The following is a 19,777-nucleotide window of genomic DNA, read 5'->3' on the forward strand; positions in this document are numbered from 1 at the left end:
GAGCAGAAGTAGGGCATTGGGGAATGGGTGCAGAGGGAGTTCAGGAGAATGGCAAGTAGGATTCATGAACTGAAGAGAAACAGGCTCTCTGGAGGTGAAGGTAGAGGGATACTTGTTGCTTGCCCCCAGTGAGCTCAGGAGGAAATGTCTTGGTGTGGGCCCTTTCAGCAGGTTTCGGGTGGAGCCGTCTCTCTTCTGACAAACCCAGCTGGAGACAGCAGCCCTAGCACACTGCTGCAGATGCTGGTCCTATGGAGCTGCCAGTTAAAGCAATTGAGCTGTAGCGTTAAGTGAAAACTGATGGAAAGGCCTCAGACTTCTGCCTAGCTGTCCATGCACATGTGCCAGTTCCTCTCTGTGCCTGGAAAGCGGACACGGCTAATCCCGCTTCACCCACATGGGGCGGTGGAATGCCCACTGCGTGAGTCATGTCAGACTGGACAAAGCCCTGGGGCCTCCTGCAGGGCACAGACCTGCTCTGAGAAGTGGGGGCGCAGGGAGGGACTGGATCAGGTGTCCTGAGTCTTGTTGGAACTGGTTTCTGATGTTGATTTTGGCTGGGCTTTTCATGATCTCACGTGACCGCATGTGGGAGCGGCCCCAAGTATGGCCGGAGTTCTGGCAGGAGCAATGCTCACTTTCCCTCTCTGCTTTCCCTCTCCCTCCTGCTTATGCTGACCTTCCAGAAGGCCCCTTTATTCAGCTCCAGCTGGAGTTGGGACACGTCACTGAACTTGACCTCCAGCCACAGTGAAATTCTTGTCTTGTGAAGAATGTGGAACAGATCCCAGTTTTGCCGCTTCCTAAAATAAGCATTGCTGTTGGCTGCTAGCAGCACCGAGGGGCTCTCCTGCAGCTCCATGGCTTATCTGGCTTCTCAGTGGGCTCCCAGGACAGGTGCCTACATGATCTTGGCTGTGACTCTCGTTGGCTCCAGTTCGTGTTGCCCTGCATGGGGAACACTTTCAACTGCGCACGGGGAGTCACTTGAATGGAGCCAGTCCCTGAAGTTTACATTCAGCTCTCTCTCCCCAAGAAGTGCTCCTTGTTCTGCAGTTGCTGAAGCAGATGGCCTTGTGGGAAAGGAGAACAGGAGGCAGGCAAGGTGGAAATTCAGAGGGATGGGTGAAGCTGCAAGCGAGGAGGAGTGGGACAAGTACTGTAATGATGAGAATGGCAGATACTTCATGGGGAGATGAGCAGGGGCTCACTCAAGGCCATCCCTAGGCATAAAGCAAAATATGCAGCTATGTAGGGCATCTGATTTTTCTGGTGCCCCTATGCATGTGCTTGTATGCCTAAGCAAGGCCTATCGCCTCAGCTGCAGCATGCCTAGTTTCTCTCCTTACCTCCCCATTCCCTTGCTGTTCTCTCCCTTTCCCTCCCTCATGCTCCTCTCAGCTAACAGCTGTGGGGGAGGGAAAGGAAAAGCTCCAAGCCCCAGGCAGAAGCCATGGATGGTAGCAGGGTGGCATCAGCTGCATAAGGCCCTGTAAAGATATAAGGACCAAATAAAGGGGTAGAATACATTTTGCACCAAGGCATATGGGGATGTGCGCCACCAGGAGAGACATGCTGCAAGCTCTAAGTGGCACCTGAATCTCTTCTGGGCAGCCGCCCAAGCACTCAGCTTACAGGGAATGCTGATGTAGAGTACTGTGTTCTTCAGCCACCTATGGCAGCCAGTGTCTTAAATGCTGTGCCCATGCTCACCGTCACCAAGTTCTGTGCAGGTTGGTGGCTGAAACTGCACAAGTGAGGAGCAGGTTGTATCGTAGCTCTGGAAGGGACCTTGAGAGGTTGCGTCCAACCCCTCCCCTCACAGCAGGACTTATCACCATCCCTGACAAATTATATATAAGTATATATTTTAATCTAACCTGCCCCAGACCCTTAGAAGGCCCCCTCAAGGACTGAGCGCACAACCCTGGGTTTACGAGGCCAATGCTCTAACCACTGAGGTCAAATAAGCTTTGCATTAACTATAAAATTAAAGTCCCTTAAGGAGAACTATGCTGTACTTGGGCTTGTTAAAAACATATTTGGAATGATTGCAGAATTCAGCATCACTGTCACAGGAACCAGCAAATCTTGACACAAAATGTAGATCCCTCAAGGCCCGTGTCTGTGGGGCCCTGGCAGGTAGCTTGGCCTTCAAGTGCTTCCCACCCACACTCAAGACAGATGGCCCATATCCAATATCAGCTTTCAGTGTTTGACATGGGTGCAGGAGGAAGGAGATGGCTTCCTCCTTTGACATGGTGGTCTTTATTTCCTTGGTAAGATGTCTTCCCAAGAACTGCTTGCCTTCCGTCTCCGATCCTTGAGTATGCTGTTTGGTGCCTGCTCTTAACAGCCATTGTCTCTATATTTTAGACACTCACAGGTGGTTCACACCTAAGGTCTCTGGAATGGTCCCAGGAGCAAGAGATGGGCACTCTGCTTGTGTCTTAGGAAAGACCATGTATATCTTTGGAGGCTATGAGCAACTGGTAAGTGGTCTCTGGCATAACGTGTGTGTCTGGGGAATTCTCGCACCTGCTGCACATCTTAGAGCTGGAAGGGACGTTGGAAGGTCATTGAGTCCAGCCCCTGCCCTCTCGGCAGGGCTAAGCACCATCCCTGGCTTTTTTTTTTTAATCTATTTGCCCCAGACCCTTAAATGGCCTTCTCAAGGATTGAGCTCACAACCCTGGGTTTAGCAGGCCAGTGCTCAAACCACCAAGCTATCCCTCCTGGGGAATCCCTGCTATCTGCGAGTAGTGTTCTGGTCACTAGGAAAAACTATCTGCACAATAAAAGAGCACCTCGATGTGAGGCTGCTGAATGCTTTCCCACGTGATCGTCTGATTTTAGTGCCTGATAGCTTTGCCACACTTTAGGGGTTACAACTGAAATGTTTTTGGTTTGGTCTTTGCTTTGTGTGGAATATTTTTGGGAAAAATAAGCAAAAATTGTTAACCTGGTTATGAGAACAAATTTAGCACCTCAAAGTTTTGGAGCCAAGTCTCTAAATTGATAGATACTCTAGGGTCAGAGGGAAAGGTGCTTTTGTTGACTCTATGAAAATCCACCTAGATTTGGCCAAGATATGAGCCATAGGAATTTTCCATTTGTGCAGTAGAACTTGCTCTGTGCTGCTTAACTCTTTTTGACTGTTCCATCTGCACCACATATGTCCCAGCTGTGCTGAGTTACCCCAGGAAATTCTGCAAGTACTGATAGCTTTAGAGCCATTGTGCTGGGTGGGAGCCAGGAATCTCATTTTGGCGAGCATTAGTTCTGTTCTTGGTTAGCAAGGGTTTTTTCCCTCTATCCTTGCAGGCTGGCAAATGTCATTCTACCCTTGGCCCCTCCTCAATGTTCCAGATCAGTGCACAGCTCACTTCTGGCACAACTGGCAACAGCAATCAGCATTTCATGTTAGACGCAAGTCTTTGTTTATATCTTCCTTCTGAGTAGCAGCGTGTCTATACTCTGCAACTCTGTCTGCATGGCTGTGTGTAACACCAGCAAATGTTTTCTTCCCCCACTGTACAGGCCAGCCAGCTAGGCAACAGCTTGGTATTGCTGCAAGTTAGCAGAGTGAGTGGACTAACTTGAGATGGAGAATTATGGTGTGGATCTGATGATGCTGCATTCAAACCCTGCTCATAACCTATGTATAGGAGTTTAGTTTTACATGGCACTTTTTGGTCTCCTGGCTATAAAAATCCTGGGACATTTACCTATAAAGCCCATTAGTGTAATAAAGTCAAGCGCTTATGTTAGGAATTGCCAGAATCAATATTGCCTGGCCTATTTTGGTGGTGGCTCTTTGTGGATGTGCATTGTGATGCAGTCTTTATCTACGTAATCACTTGCCGTCTCTTGTCTGCTGGACCCTACCCTCCTCATTGCACAGGGTGGACAGTAAATGAGGCTGTTGATGGAAAATCCTTGTCTCACTTGTAGCAAAAGTTGTAATGTGTCACTAAATGAGCTGTGGAGTTGCAGGGAGAGCTAGACTAGCCTTGCAGTTAAGGAAGTATTCTGGGACCCAACAAAAATGGGCTTTGTCAGACTTTCCATGTGGCAACGGACATATCACTCCCTAAAATCTTCACGGGCAGCTGGAGCCTGACTTTCAGAAGTGCTGAGAAGTTAAAACTGCCATTTAAACTGTCAGAGCTGTGGGTGCTCAGCATCTCTGAAAAATCTAGCACCAGCAATCAAAAGTAGCAAATACTTGTGCAGCTGTTGACTGGAGACTCTGGTTTGCAAAGCACTCTGATCACAGTGAAGAGCACAAGAGAGCAACTCAGGAACCAATTAATAATTATTCCAATCCAGTGCAGGCTAGGGATGGTGTCTGGTAAACGCTGCCTGGGCCCACCTGATTAATGATGGGGACAAGAAATCATAGGCAGCTGCCTCATTCCTGGAGGGCTACGCATGACGTGCACCAAAAGAGTTTTTATATCTGACACGAGTCAATGGGCTTCCAATTTCCAGAGGCTATTCCAGGTCTCTAGTCACACTAGTGTCCTGACAGCCATGAAGTCCTGGTCTGCTTACCAGTTGGGTAATTGGGCTCTCTTCCAGGCTGACTGCTTCTCAAATGACATCCACAAGTTGGATACCAGCAGTATGATATGGACTCTAATCCCAGTGAAGGTCAGTGTCTGTTTATCCCTTTGGCCCATGTAGAAAACTTCACCTCTACTATCATTCAGGGATGTTGCACACTGCTACGAAGCTTCTGTCTCATTTGATTGTAACCTCATAAGCAAAAGTTCTTGGGTCTGCCTATTCATCTCTAAATGTGGCCACCCAATCCCAGATTCCCTTCCAGTTGTGTCCTCTTCTGGGTAATCTTCGCGTGCTTTACTTACTAGCAGCTTGTGTTCCAGGGCACACCAGCTCGCTGGAGAGACTTCCACTCAGCCACCATCATTGGCACAAAGATGTACGTATTTGGAGGCAGAGCAGATCGCTTTGGGCCCTTTCACTCCAACAATGAGATCTACTGTAACCGAATTAAAGTATTTGACACTGAAACAAACTCCTGGCTGGACTCCCCTCCCACTCCACTGCTGCCTGAAGGCAGGAGAAGCCACTCTGCATGTGAGTTGCCTCACTCCAGGGTTCAGGGGCAGTTGGAGGGCTTAGTGAGGACACTTGAGAAGCGAGAGAGGTGTGTGCAGCCTTCCTGGCCTACTTGGAGAGTGAAAGGTGACAGGGGAGGTCTAGGTCTTCTGGGTAGAAAGTGGGGATGGCAGGGGATGCACATGATAGGTATCCTGTGGGAAAGCAGATGTGTGGTGCACACTTCACCATGGAGGTGTAGAGCCTTGCCTGCTGCCTCAAGTGTGAAGAGGGCATGTAAGAAGGGAGGTAACCACACCATCTTTCCTGTGTATGTGTGCTTGTGAGGAGGCTGCACAAGCTGGGTTCTCTCCTGGGTGTGCTGATGCTGCTCCTTTTCCCTGCAGTTGGCTACAATGGAGAGTTGTATATATTTGGTGGCTACAATGCACGCTTGAACCGACACTTCCATGACCTCTGGAAATTTGATCCAGGTATTTAGATTAAAACTTTTCTCACTTTATTTGTAGTGTAGTAGTGCGCAAGGTCATTGATTTGAGATCAGGGCCCCCGATGCAGGATGTAATACACTCACCCTGGGGGATGCTGTCCAAGCCCCAAACACCTTGGGAATATATACAAAGATGCACACAATCAGCGATCTGGCAGTGAAATGCTGTTCTTTGACATTGTTGGTGTAAATCAACTTGTGGCCTTTCCACCGTGCTGACTTCAAGTCACTTGCCAGAAACAAATGAGAGCAGATGCATGTCCAGCCAGAAGAGCATTCAGTTCCCACTCTGTGGCTGCATGCTGCACTCTGTCCAGAAACAAGATAATCTAAACAGGAAACTTCACCAAGCACGCTAAGGAGAAGCGTCGGGTAGGCTAGGGTTCCGCTGGTGAGTGTGGACCATGGGGAAACTCTTGTCTTCAGTAAAGGGGAGCCTTTCATTTTGAATTCTGAGCTGACCCTTCCCACCCACTCACCTCAACACCCAAGTCCTCTGCTACTTTGACACCAAAAGACTTAATGTCTGCAGACCAAGAGGAAAGGGCTCACTTTGCAAACCATTCTTGAGATATGTCGACACTTACTGGGAGTGGGGACGGCTGCTATGCAATTTTAGGTACACCAGTTGCGTACCTAAAATCGATTTTGCAGCCATTGACGTTGGTCCCTGTCCTCGCTGCAGACTCCATCAGCGTTCCTTAGTCCTTGCAGCTCGCAAGGAGTTCTGGGTTCAACATTGATCCTGGAACGCACCGTTTGCTGATCTTCTGTGGCGAGTGTAGGCCTAGCCTTACAGTAATCGGAGCATGCAGCTGAGTACCAAGAAGTGCAGTTCAGCTGTGACCATGCACTGTGCCTCAGGCCCCCATCTGTACTAGAAGGTGATGCTATCCTCCCACCTGGGGTGTAGTGAGGGTAGATTCATGTTTGCGAAGTGCTGGGGGCACTTGAAGACCTAGAGAAGTGCTAAATTTTTGTCTGGGGAGTAGCAACATAGTCTGCTTTGCTCAGAGGGAGAGCGGTGGGTACTGAATGCCCTGCTGAATGGGGTTAACAGATGCAATTTCGTAAAGAGGTTTTCCATCTTCAGGAGCCCCAGCAAAACCTCTGTTCAGATTTGTCCTTGCTATCCCATTGAATCAGGGCTCTGCAGCTTTCGGCCTTCCCTTTCGTTGTTCCTGGGCATGTGTCCTCTCTTCAAATGGATATACATGCCACTCTGTGGGAGTGAGCTCTGCAGTTAGTGCTGCTGTCAGCAGATGGCGCTGCATCCATGTGCACCCTTCGAGCAGAGAGGCCTAACAGTTCTTTCAGGAGAATGACCCGCATCCCTTCCCAGCCAGTCTCTGGCTAATGGTCAGCTTCCCAAATGCAGCCAGAGTCTGTTCTCTGGCAAGTCTGAACCAAGCTTGTCTCTGCAGTTCTGAACCCAGACAACTGTGTGGAAAACCTGGCTTTTGTCTCTGATGGACAAAGCATTCTGCTGCTGCTTCCCCAGGAATAGGGGAGGGACTGAAATTTTGTTTCCTGCCTGAATTACCAGAGGTGCGTTTGGCAGGCTGAGTGGATGGGCTCTGAGAGCTCCCTTGGGTCTGTTACTGGTGGAGGCCATGTATGTGACCCTGATGGGGTATCCTCAAGAGGCTCCACAGCTCCTCTCATGCTACATTGACCAATGTTCCCTCTAATCTTTTTCATCCATGTGCAGATTTGTTCCATCCCCGTGCAGAATAAATTTTAGGTGCACTGACGCACGTATGAATGTGCACCCCCAGTAGAAACAACCAACCTAGTCGTGGACGCGCTGCTAATCAGCTGGGCAGCATTTGTATCTTTCCTGAGCAACTGTGCAAGCACACAGCTTACAGGGAACAGTGGCACTGACTCCCTGAGATTGCGTTTGAGCTCAGTGAGAACCTTCCCTGTGCACCCGGAAACAAGGGCTAGGGAAGTAGTGTCCCCAGAAAAATGCTCCACCCTTCAGACCAGGGGAAGGAGGGATGGAGAGCCTGCTCTTTTCATCTGGTAGAGTTCTGGGACCAGCCTGGCAGGTCCCTGAGCATGATGTACTGTATTGGTTAACCCTTCATAGCCTGTCTAAAGACTGTAACCGAGGGTTTGCTCAGTTGCCATGTTGAGCCGTGGGCCTGGTCTCCTGTTCCTGTGACAGACTTGTGGGTTTCTCCTCAGTATCTTTTTCCTGGAAGAAGATTGACCCCAAGGGGAAAGGGCCCTGCCCTCGCCGCAGGCAGTGCTGCTGTAGAGTGGGAGACAAGATCATCCTCTTTGGGGGCACCAGGTGAGTACTGGGATGGGGGCAGTTCCTGCTTTGAGTTGCTTCACTTGACTCCTTTCACTCCCAGACAGTCTCCCTGCCTTCACATAAAGGGATTAAATGAAGCCATCATTCTTCCTAGCCCCGTGGAAATGGTGCACCTCAGCCAGATAACTTAGGGCTTTTGAACAGCACTAAAAGATTGGTTGTCTCCAGTCACTGCTGGTGTTAAGGTCTGATGCCCTGGGGAGCCAAACAAGAGGAAGGGAGTTCATCAGACTGGCATCTGGATTCATGTGTGGTGTCTGGGAGGAGGCTGGATGAGGAGACTGGGAATAGGGATGGCATAGGTGATCCTCCAGTCTTCTCCTGTATCCCTGGACAACTGAGCCTCTCCTTCATTTCTACATCTTGCTTGCCTGTGACTGCTCCCCAGTCTCAGGCAAGGGCTGCTAATATGCATCCTGTGGGGTTTGGGCCTAGGTAGAGAAGATCTCGGCACTGACGTACGTCCCTCGGTGGTCATACTGCGATTCTGTTTGAACTGAGCTGTAGGTGGCTTATCAGAATAGAGAGATTCTCTGTTCTCTAGAATCCTTCCTGTCTCTCCCCTCGTCCCTCTTCCACAGTCACACCCCATTTTACACTGCCCTATGACACAAACAAGGGCTCTTCTACCAACAAACAGGTAGAGCAGTTTGATTGCTTATGTGCCAACTTGCCCTCTTAAACCCTTAAAAGCTGGGACTTGGCCAGTTATGCAAACCTCCTTTCTAGTGTCTCATCCTCCAGTGGCCAAGCACCTGTGCTAGGAGCTTCTTTGTATCTGCCAACACGCAAGATCCACCTGATACCGGGTCCTACTGAGGTACCACATTGTGGCATCCCCTACAGGGCCAGTCAGGCCTTCATTGTTCTATTCCCCGCAGTACCTGGGAGCCCCCAGGGAGGCCTTTCTGGCCAAAACACCAAGGGATTCCATAGCCTGTAATGGCAGGCTGAGGATGCCAAATCTTCACTGGGATGTGCCAAGCCCTGCCTTCTCCTGTTGTCTACTGGGGCAGCTCACAGCTTTCTGTCTCTGGCACAATGCTGATGATATCCAAGTACTGAAGACCTGCCGCATCTAGCCTTGGCAACATGCACTTGGGGCCAAGAAAAGCCGATTCCTTCCCATTCTGCTGCACACAGGGTTTCCTCCATTGGCACCTTGGAACCCTGTGATCACCGTCTTTCTGTGGTTATGGCCTCTGGTAGACTTAGGGCCAGATGGGACCAGCAGGTCATCTCCAAAGAGAGAATTCAAGCATCTCTGTACCTCACCCAGGAGCAAAAGTGCACACTTGTATCTTTGCTGGCCATGAGACTGCACTCCGAGAGCAGGCAGAGTACTGGGAGTTACAGCTTCTGAGTCCAACTCCCTCTTACCCTTGCCATGCCTCAGTTTCTTCAGTAATGAACTAAACTTCTGGGAAGAGAAGTGGGGTGCAGCACAGCTGTAGAGCTCTGGAGATCTGCGCTGCTGGAAGGAAAGGTGGTGATGGCTGGTGGGGAACTGTTGCTCTGGGACCCAGTCTGTCCATCTGTAGTAAACCTCCAAAGCCAAACTGTCCCTTGCTGGGCACATCCCATCTGCTCCTCCTTGCCTGTGCTGTCGTAATAGGACATACAGAACTCCTGGTCACTAGAGCTGCTTGTGAGCCCCTCCACGTGATCACAATGCCTGTATGGCAGGGCAGTGAACCACATCTTGGGTGACAATTCCTGTGCAGCCCTTGCAAAAGTGCATCTGGCTAATGTGGGGAGAGGGGGGCTTAGAGTTAGGGAGTCGGTTGTTAAGCACTGGCAGTGACCACCTCAGGATGCAGGGCAGCTGGATATAGTGGAGAGACTTAGCAGCTGTTAAAGGCAAGGAACTGCCCCAACACCTCCTCAGACCCTCTCCTCTCTGAACTCATGGCAGTGACAGATTGTGGCCGTGCAGCCCTCTTGCAAATCTGCTCCGTGTCAACCACGTTAATTCAAATGCTTGAAATTTCTTTTATGGTCTCATCAGCCTGAAGTGCATAAACATCACTGGGTGACAAGTAGCACAGTGGGAGCCGTGCATCTTCGAGAACAACAACAAGATGGCCTGTGGCACCTTAGACTAGCGGATATGTTGGAGCATGAGCTTTCGTGGGCAAATACCCACTTTGTCAGATGGATGAGTGAAGTGGGTCTTTGCCCACAAAAGCTCATGCTCCAAAATATCGGTTAGTCTATAAGGTGCCACAGGACTTGTTGTTATCACTGGGTGAGGCTCTCCCAGGACCCCTGGTGTGGCTTATGCAGAACCCTTGGGTGCAGCTAGGTGGCACAGACCAGGGAAGGATTTTGGTGTCAATCCGCACAGCATTTGGTGGAACCCTAGGGATAGGAGTGAGGCCAGAGGGTGGGTCGCTTCTGCCGTAGCCTCCGGTGAAAGTTCTGGAAGGGTTTCAGTGGAACGCTCCAAACTGCCACAGCTAGCACGTGGGGAACTGAAGCTCCGGGTGCATTTCAAAGGAACGGTCTGGGATTGGCAACCCGTCCTGCTGAGAGCTGAGTGAGCAGGCTGGTAGGGGTAGAAAAATCTGCTTAGTGCCTCCTGTAGGCAGTGAGGCTCTCCTTGGAAAGCTGCTTGGCTTCTGAAGGGCCAGCCTAACCGAGCATATGTCGTTGGAGTCCTGGCTGCAGTGTCGCCGTTTATGAGGAGCAGATAGGAAGCTGCTGCCTTGAGGGATATTAACAATCAGTCATTCGCATTCTCCTGAAAGGGCCTGACTAGCATGCAAGTGACACTGTTGTTCTTCAGGCTGAACTTTGGGGGCTAGCGGGAGCTGCGGCAGCTCAGAGTTGCTGGGCCTCTGTCTCAGAGCTGCTGAGGGCTGGTTCACTTCCTGCAGGCAGTTATCAGGTGTGTTCTGGAGCTGCCTGGCTGGCTTGATAAGAAGTTTTCCAGGAAGTCCTTGTAAACTGAGATCTCCCTACAGAGTCTGCATTTTCTGCTGGAGGCTGCAGGTCACCAGGAAGTGGGGAGAAGGGGCAGAGATAAAATGTCAGCACGGAGGAAGAGATTAAAGGGGCAAAGTGAAACACTAACAGCAGGCAGCCTCTGGCCAGCTGCTGTAGAAGGGGCTGGGTCCTGGGGAAGGGAAAGTGAAGCTGTGCTCTGTTCTGCCTGTCCCGTCCAAAAGGACTGTTGTCTGCCTGTTGACAGCTATTTATTGGTTAGAAGCTGGCTAGGCAGTTTGTGTAGCTGGTGCAATGTGGTCCAAATGCACTTCTGCACTCCAGACAGAGACTGGCCATCTGTGCCCTGTCCTCCTGAGCCTGCTCCAGATACTACATGGAAATACAATGGTTACTCCAAGTTCAGCCATGTCCCACCCACAGACACTGACTCTCTCCCACGCTGCATCTGTCAGAGTCTGAGCCTGCCTCAAAGCTTGTGGGCCTGGGACCCCCACGTAGCAAGGGTGCACCAGGCTTTGAGTTTCTCCTCTGCATCTGCCCGCTTTGCCAGTGGCAGAAGTTCACTGGCTGTCTCAATCTACCCAGGGCTGCCCACACAATCCCCTGGCATTCCTGCAGCCACACTGCTCAGATTTGTAACTGAGGACTTCCCAGGAAAAGTGTTTGGAGTAGTGTTCTGACTACCTTATAAACAGTGCAGGGCTCAGGCCATGTGTTCCCTGCCAGTGCTGCCTCTGGGTCACAAGGATTACAGCATGGCTAGAGTAAATGCCCTCCAGTGCACTGTTAGAGCACCCCAAGGACCTTGGAGATGGGTGGGAGGGATGGTTTTTATACAGTGCTCATGTATCTAGGGGAAGCAGGAAAACTCTCCTGGGCCCTCCAAAGGGGAAGCATACTTAGGCTGTGTTTCCCAACACTGTGTTTAGCAGTAAGGTCTCTTTCACATAGAATATAAAGGGTAAATTGGAAAGGAATCTGGTAGGGGATCCAGGACTTGCTTGTCAGTCCAGGAGCCCCCTTTCAACCAGTTGCCATTGCCTCAGGGTCGCTGCTCTCTGCCCCAACTGTCCAGGGGTGTTGGAAGCCACTCAGAGTGCGGGCCCCAGGGGAGATGAGGCCGAATCAGGAAGCTTTGCAGGCATCTGGCTGATAGTCTCAGGTACATCCTCCTCCACTCCTTTTCCTGGGATCTGTTCACACTGACATCTCATCCCTTAGCTGCTCTCATGGCCTTGAACTCGGGCTTTCCTTAGCCCCTCGGTGCTTGGTGATTGTTCAGCAGACCTGGGGCTTTCTACCTGTCCCTCTGAAAGAGAACGGCTGCATTACAGTTTCCTGTGACATGGATGTGAGGTAAGATTAGGTTATCCTGGCAATGAAACCCCTATACCATGGTGGAATTAAAGGGCTTTCCTAAGCTCAGACAACTGGGACCCATCACAACAGGTGTTGTCTCTACCAAGGTGACCTCTGCATTGGTTGCTCTTAGTGGCAGGGTGGTAAAGCTGCCCCTATGCTCAGTGTGCCCAGAGGACTGGGGAAGTCCCATGTTCTGTATCCCCTCTGCCTTGGAGCCTTGACCAGTCCTCTGATTCTCATGCACAAAGTCCTGAGACTGGCAGACATTGCCACCGATGCTTGTCTGCCATCTGAAAGTGCCCGTCTCCCTCAGGCATAGGCTGGGGGTGTGTGAGAGTCACTTCAACCTGCCCCATCCCATACTAGAGTGGAACTTGTGAGCTCTGACTTTTATGTACCACTTTTAACATACGGTAATGGCTTTCCACCGTGGAGGTTGGTTTTATTTAGTCAGAGGACAGATGGCAGGGACATCGTGTCCTTCATTAGTGCACCTCTTGCTGGTGGGGAGAAGGGATTCAAGTCTCTCTGGCTCGTGTAGGTCTTTCTTATCTGTTGCAAAAGCCAGAGGGTCTCAGTCCACGAGGTGCAGGCCCGAAGTTAGAACTCCTTTCACAGGTCACAAAACAGCCATCAGCTCCAGGTTCCAAGTGACTGGGACTGTCTTCAGAGGAGTTCTGTTTTGAGACCCAGGCAGTGATAAAGGCCCTATAGAGAGAGACTGGCTCAGAGCAGCCAGGGAATCTTGGGCAGGGCAGTGTGAGCCGCAGGACCCTGCTTATGCACAGTTCAGTATGTTGCAACCCTTCGTGTTTACTGCTGAAGAGCTTGGCTCCAGCTGAGAACCTCCATGAGTGGTGCTGTTGCCAGGGAGGACGGGGCCAGGCCCAGGGCTGATCTCTGCAGGAAGCGCATTGACACCTAGCTACGTGAGCAGGGATGTCTCACTTGGCCGCGTTTCACTGGTGTCTGCAAAACTTAACTTCTCACTTCTAAGCATTCACCATGAAATGATGGGCACTACCAATTGGTAGCTAGAGAATTGCAGTGGGAGGGGCAGCCGCCTTCTGGCCTCTAGGATAATCCTGATAGTGACTAGCTCAGCGGCTGCTCACCTCACCTGCCGATAGTAATCCAGACCCTCTGTCTCGCACCGGAGGCACCTTTCTTTGGGGAGAATGTTAAGGAACTGTGTTCTGGGAATGCAACAGGAGGAGCACTTCTACCTCTGAAATTCCCTGGCCCTCTCTGTGCTGCTTTCATCCCCAGGAGGGTCAGTATTCTATACCCTGTGACCTGCAGGAAAAGAATCATACAATGCTAGGACTGGAAGGGACCTCGAGAGGACATCGAGTCCAGCCCCCTGCCCTAATGGCAGGACCAAGTACTGTCTAGACCATCCCTGATAGACACTTATCTAACCTGTTCTTAAATACCTCCAGAGATGGAGATTTCCACAACCTCCCTAGGCAATTTATTCCACTGTTTGAGCACCCTGTTAGGAACATTTTCCTAATGTCCAACCTAAACCTCCCTTGCTGCAGTTTAAACCCTTTGCTGCTGCTTTTGTCCTCAGAGGCCAAGAAGAACAAGTTTTCTCCCTCCTCCTTATGACACCCTTTTAGATACCTGAAAACCGCTATCATGTCCCCCCTCAATCATCTTTTTTTCCAACTAAACAAGCCCAATTCTTTCAGCCTTCTTCATAGGTCATGTTCTCTAGACCTTTGATCATTCTTGTTGCTCTTTTCTGGACCCTTTCCAATTTCTCCACATCTTTCTTGAACTGTGGTGCCCAGAACTGGACACAATACTCCAACTGAGGCCTGAGTAGAGCAGAAAAATGACTTCTCATATCTGGTTCACAACACACCTGTTAATGCATCCCAGAATCATGTTTGGTTTTTCTGCAACAGCATCACACTGTTGACTCATTTAACTTGTGGTCCTCTATAATCCCTAGATCTTTTTCTGCCATACTCCTTCCTCCATAGTCACTTCCCATTCTGTATGTGTGAAACTGATTTGTTCTTTCCTAAGTGGAGCACTTTGCATTTGTCTTTATTAAACTTCATCCTGTTTATTTCAGACCATTTCTCCAATTTGTGCAGATCACTTTGAATTTTGACCCTATCCTCCAAAGCAGTTGCAAGCCCTCCCAGCTTGGTATCACCTGCAAACTTGACAAGCATACTTTCTATGCCAATATCTAAATTGTTGAAGATATTGAACAGAACCGATCCCAAAACAGATGCCTGCAGAACCCCACTTCTTATACTTTTCCAGCAGGATTGAGAACCATTAATAACTACGCTGAGTACGGTTATCCAGCCAGTTTTGCACCCACCTTATAGTAGCCCCATCTAAGTTGTATTTGCCTAGTTTATTGATAAGAATATCATGCAAGACCGTATCAAATGCCTTACTGAAGTCTAGGTATATCACATCTACCGCTTCTCCCTTATCCACAAGGCTTGTTATCCTATCAAAGAAAGCTATCAGATTGGTTTGACAGGATTTGTTCTTAGGGAACAGCCAGCATGGATTTTCAATCAGCTTACAACCTTCCAGGTGTTTGCAGATGATTTCCTTAAGTTGTTGAAAATGTTGTCTGTCTTGTTACCCACAAAGTCTCTGCAGCCCCAGGAATGGAAACAGACCCTGGTGACTTGGCTGCTTACTGCACACAAGCAGCAAGCTTACATTCTGGGCTTCTAGTTCTCCACCTGGTCACACATGGCCCTTAAATGTGGCAGGCCCTCCCTGAAGAGCATGTAAGGGTTGGACACTTGCCCTTGTACGTATGTGGGGCTGATAGAAGGCTGCCCTGGTGTTTTCCAGCCCTGGCTGATCAGCCTGTGTTAATTTTTTCCTAGTCTAGGTTAGTTTGTGCCTTGGCCTCTACTTTATTGCTATGGCCTTTTTTTCTCTCCTGCCACTCCTTGCCCATTCCCTCACTGTTTTACCACAGCTGCTGCTCAGCTACAGTTGATTTGGGTCTGTTAAAGGACCACCGTTCTAAGTGTTCTAATGACTGGTGTACCTGGACTGCCTCGAAACGTGCTGTGCCTCATGGAGGGTAGTAGAAATCCCATTCTAGAGCCAGTGTGCCCAGCACTTTCTCGTTGCTTCTCCCCACATTCCATTTCAATACCCACCCTGCCCCTTCATTCTACATCCACTCGCTTCCCTGGGAGGGAGCAGGCCCAGGTTCTGTGAAAGGATGGCCTATGCAGCACCAACTACTCCCACTGGTGTTCTGCTCTGGGGTTAAGCAGAGGCTGGTTGCTTTCACTGTGACCTTTTTAAATGCCTGGCTGCTTTGGTTTCTCTGGAAGAACTGTTACATTAAAGGCTTGCCTCCTACAGCAGCAAGAGCTCCTTAAAGCTACCACTGTCCAAGGCTCCTAGCACAGAGGGTCCTGCTGGCTGCAGAGAAGGCCCCAGAAATGCTGCTGCTTTTGAGTGACTTCCCTTGAGCCCTTGCTCCTGATTCAGCTGTCTGCCAGCTGTGCGGGGCTGGCCTCCCATGGTAATGAGTCCTCCAGCTGGTGCTGGAATGTCTGCCCTGCCCTGCTGTGGGGGAAGCACAAGGAGCCTGGTTTGTTAGGGAAGGGTCGAAGCTGGAGAGGGCTGGACAGATGCTTGTGCAAACACAGCCAATTGTCCCCTTCCCAGCATGCTTGGGATTCTCTTCTCTTAAGGGAGAGCGACTTATGGGGCACAGGCTTGTGTGTGTGCTCTGAGCTCTAGAGTATGGCAATTACCAGTCTGTGGTGAGCCAGCCACATGCAGCACTGTGTAAGAACAGGCTCCTGATGCTCTGCATGTGGCTGTCCCAAGGCGGGGTCCTCTGATCTGGATGTGTGGAGTGGAGCAAGAGTGACCTTGTTACAGGCATGTTCCTCATGCATCTTAAGTGTTTCATCAGGAGTCAGGTACAAAGAGGAGGGGAGGTCCCCGCAATGGTGTAGAAGTATATTAGTGGGGGAGCTGCGGGCAGGAAATGAGGAGTGTGACCTGTGCAAGCTGGAGGCCAGTGCTGGCCTGGGAGGGTGATAAGTTTGAAATAGTGTGGGGCTTGGGAGGCCAGAGGACTGCAGCTGGGCAAGAGGGAAGTGGGCCAGATTTCCAAGATGAAGCAAAGGAAGAACCAGCTGGCTTTGGCAGTCAGCCTGAATGACTGAGCAGTTGGAGCAGAGTTGGATGACTAATGCTAGCTGGGATAAGTGGTGGTTTTGGCTTTGATGGGCAGGGCAAAGACAGGTCTCCTAGGAAGGAGGTTGTGCATTCTTGTTGGACTGATTATATTGGCAGGCAGCCAGTAGACCATTGCAGATACAGGACTGAAGGGAGCACGAGACGCGCAGGTGTCCATGGCATAGAGGAGACAGGATCCAGGTGGCCATACAAGGAAGGTGTGGGGAGGAGAGGGGTATGGATGAGACTTTCTGGGCTCTTCATATGAGCAAAGGAAGCAAAGCTGTTTTAGGGGAACCTCTGAGATAGTAGTGGGATGGGAGCCAGGTGAGCCCTAGTCAGCAGCTGAAGGAAGGAATGACTGTTGAAGGCTGTGGAGGCAGTCCAGGGGGCTGAGGACAGTTTGGTGCTAAGATATGGCTCCCCTCAGTAAAGTGTCAGGGATGGAAGCTAAATGCAAAGGATCTTTGGGGAGGTCTGTAGGAGTTGACCCTGATCCCTGGTAGCCAAGTTCTGCTGTTCAGTCCCTCCTATCTTGATAGGACCCAGGGTTGCCCAATCCCCTAGAATCCGAGCAACATGAAGCCCACTTGAGTGGCACTACTGCAGTGACTGACCATTCTGATTGGCTCCCACAGCCCATCTCCAGAGGAGGGAATGGGGGATGAATTTGACCTGATGGATCACTCGGACCTCTACATCCTTGACTTCAGTACGTGAGCATCTCCTCACTGTGGTTGCATCCTGCCCTAGGCTGCCCCCAGACTGTCTTCTGGCCAAATAACTCAACCCTGGGCCCCGAAGGCCAGCATCTGTGGCCAGATAGAGGCTCTTAAGTGGCCTGACTTCAAAAGCACCATGCTCTGGCAGCTCCCACTGGGACCTCAGCACTCCTGAAACCTAAATACAGATGTAAGAGCTGACCTGCAGGTGTCTAGGCCCTGGAGCAGGGCTGCAGCTGCTGTGTCTTGAGCAACACTGGACCAAACCAAGCAGGCCCTTCTCCGCATGGCTGCAATGTCTGGTTTGCCCCCTCAGGCTGCATGAGTAGTCTGAGGTCCTTGCCTTCCTTCCTGTGTGACTGCCCATGCTAGCTCCTCAGGTCCCTGAGCTGTTGCCTGTCATTGCCCCTCTTCACTCAGGCAAGAGCAATTTCATCTCCGCGGGATGTTGGCAGCATTAATGCCTCGTGTGCCCTGTCTCCATAGGCCCTAGTTTGAAGACACTGTGTAAACTGGCAGTGATTCAGCACAGCCTGGACCAGTCCTGCCTCCCACATGACATCAGGTAGGGATGCTGCCCCAACAGCCCGTCTCAGCATTCCTTCCCCAGTCTCCTAGCCCCAGGCCAGCCATCAGTGGAAGCTGGTCAGGGAGCCCCTTGCCCTGCCCCACCCTGGGAGCAGGGGGTCTGCAAGCTCAGCAGTAGCACTGTTGGAAGGGCTCTGGCAAGGTGTGCGCCATACTGATGGGAGCTAAGCACTGTCCTCAGACCCTGGGGCCACATTCCCGCCCCTTGCCTTGCCAAACACATGCCTGCTGGGGGTTCTTTGGAGCCCTCCAGTTCCACCCCCGCATCCCGTAGTTTGCATACAAACCTGTGAACAACTCTAGCACGCGAAGAAGTAATCCCCAAGCTGCTCACATCTGTGTCCCCTCCAACCCCATACAGGTAGAATGGGGCTTGGAGGCCTCTTAGCTGTGGTGGAGGGAAACTGCTTTGATCTCCTGCAAGCCAGCAGTGAAGCTGACTTGTGAATCTGGCTACTGTATGCATATTTTGCTGTTCCACCGGGGGCAGGCAATGCCCAGGGCAGAGGCCTAGGGGGCTGGCACCTGCTGGGGAGGCTGGAAACCTCTGTCTCTTTCTAAGGCCTCTGTTGTGTTTTGCAGATGGGAGCTTACGGCCATGACGACAAACAGCAACATCAGCCGTCCAATCCTTTCCTCCCATGGATAATCCTGTTGCCCAATCCCCTCTTTGCCTGGCCTTGTCCTCTGCCCTGTCTTGCAGACTGAGCTGCCACCTGGATGTCTGTGCATGGATTTTTAGCCCCTTCAGGGAAGGGTTGTGTGCTCCAAGTTCTTCCCCAAAGGATCTGTTGTTCCTCTTTGCACCTGCCTCCTTGTGCCCTCATCGTAATATTCTTACTGTGTCCCTGGGAGGAGCACTGTGCCAGGCTCCAAGAAGGAAGAAGCCAATTGTGTCTACTCTCCATGGCTGGCAACAGCAGCCTGGTGGTGTCTCTGGTTCACCTCCCTGTGCAGCCCTACCAGACTGACAATGCTCAGTACTAGCTGCTGCAGGAGCAGCAGGTGCTTTGCCTCCCCAGGATTACTAGCTGGACAGAATAGACTCTGCATGGCTCTACTCTCCTCCCTGCCCAGCCACTCATAGAGCCCTTATCAACCCCAGTGGCTGAACTGTTGGTAGGACACCTTCTCTTGCATAGTGCTCTCCAGCCCCTGCTGGTGTGGTGGGCCTGGTCCTGCCCACTCCAGAACTTAGCAGGGTTCACCCTTCACTGGGGATGTTCAGGGACACATCTGGGACTTACATCTGATTGTTCAGCAGTATCTTACGGTGGCAGGGAATCCTGCTGATGCCACAGTCTGAGCTGGAAGACTGATGCTGAGGATGCAGATCCCAGCCCATCTGGGAGGACAAAGAGGGGCTTCTCTGCTTTTCACATTTGCATAAAAGACTGCATGGAACACACTGATCTGTGCCTGCTGGGAGAGGGACTGCCCCAGGGGCTGCAGTGCCGCTACCCACCTGGAGGTGTAAAACAGCAGCTTTGATTTCTATAAATATTTAAACAAGCCCAACTCCACGTTGTCTGGTATGTCTGGGCAGAACCACCCCTTGGGGAGGGGACAGCTGCGCCCCTTGCTGTTCCTTGGGTGGGGGTGGGGAGTAACTCCTTAGCCAGCATGGTACGTAGCACACTGTACACCAGAAATTCTTGGTATAAAGGCCTCTGAAGCAATTAAATACTCTACCTTAATGAGGCTGATGATCAGTGAAGAGATTAAGGTTTTCAGGTGGTGGGGTGGGGGGGAGTCAAAGAAGCTGGGAAGAAAGCTATCCCAGTAGCAGTGACAAAAGGAGGAGCAGAGAAGAGGTCTGTGGTAGTTGGGAAAGGAGAGGAGGGCTTTAAAGTGACTTTGTGCTGTTATCTGGTATGAAGAGGAGTTGCGGGGGAGACACTTTGATGGCAGAGGGCTGCTTCCACATGGACATGAGGTGGACATATCAGCAGTAGCATCCTAGGGCCTTAGGTTTCATTAAAAAGGGAGTTGTCACAGTGAAGGCAGGAGGGTAGCAGCAGACATGAGGTTGAGGCCATGGCTCATGGGGGT

At 51.0% G+C, this 19,777-nt stretch overlaps 1 protein-coding gene across 5 annotated transcripts in view; it reads left to right on the forward strand.

Annotated features, from left to right (window-relative positions):
- The window catches only part of KLHDC3 (kelch domain containing 3), a 43,583-nt gene extending 24,345 nt beyond the window's left edge, over positions 1-19,238 (forward strand). For 4 of the 5 annotated variants that reach the window (XM_074989246.1, XM_074989244.1, XM_074989245.1 and 1 more), the window contains 9 exons: positions 2,377-2,492; positions 4,585-4,656; positions 4,893-5,106; positions 5,475-5,561; positions 7,772-7,880; positions 12,075-12,209; positions 17,054-17,127; positions 17,624-17,702; positions 18,308-19,238. In XM_074989246.1, the coding sequence (XP_074845347.1) occupies positions 2,377-2,492; positions 4,585-4,656; positions 4,893-5,106; positions 5,475-5,561; positions 7,772-7,880; positions 12,075-12,209; positions 17,054-17,127; positions 17,624-17,702; positions 18,308-18,374 (953 nt within the window). In that variant the 3' untranslated portion in view covers positions 18,375-19,238. The remainder of the gene's footprint in view (positions 1-2,376; positions 2,493-4,584; positions 4,657-4,892; positions 5,107-5,474; positions 5,562-7,771; positions 7,881-12,074; positions 12,210-17,053; positions 17,128-17,623; positions 17,703-18,307) is intronic. The other variant, XM_074989248.1, reaches the window with a different exon arrangement.
- Positions 19,239-19,777: the final 539 nt, after the last annotated feature.

Source organism: Carettochelys insculpta, chromosome 3 (genome assembly GCF_033958435.1).
Source record: "Carettochelys insculpta isolate YL-2023 chromosome 3, ASM3395843v1, whole genome shotgun sequence".
Classification (NCBI taxonomy): Eukaryota; Metazoa; Chordata; order Testudines; family Carettochelyidae; genus Carettochelys; species Carettochelys insculpta.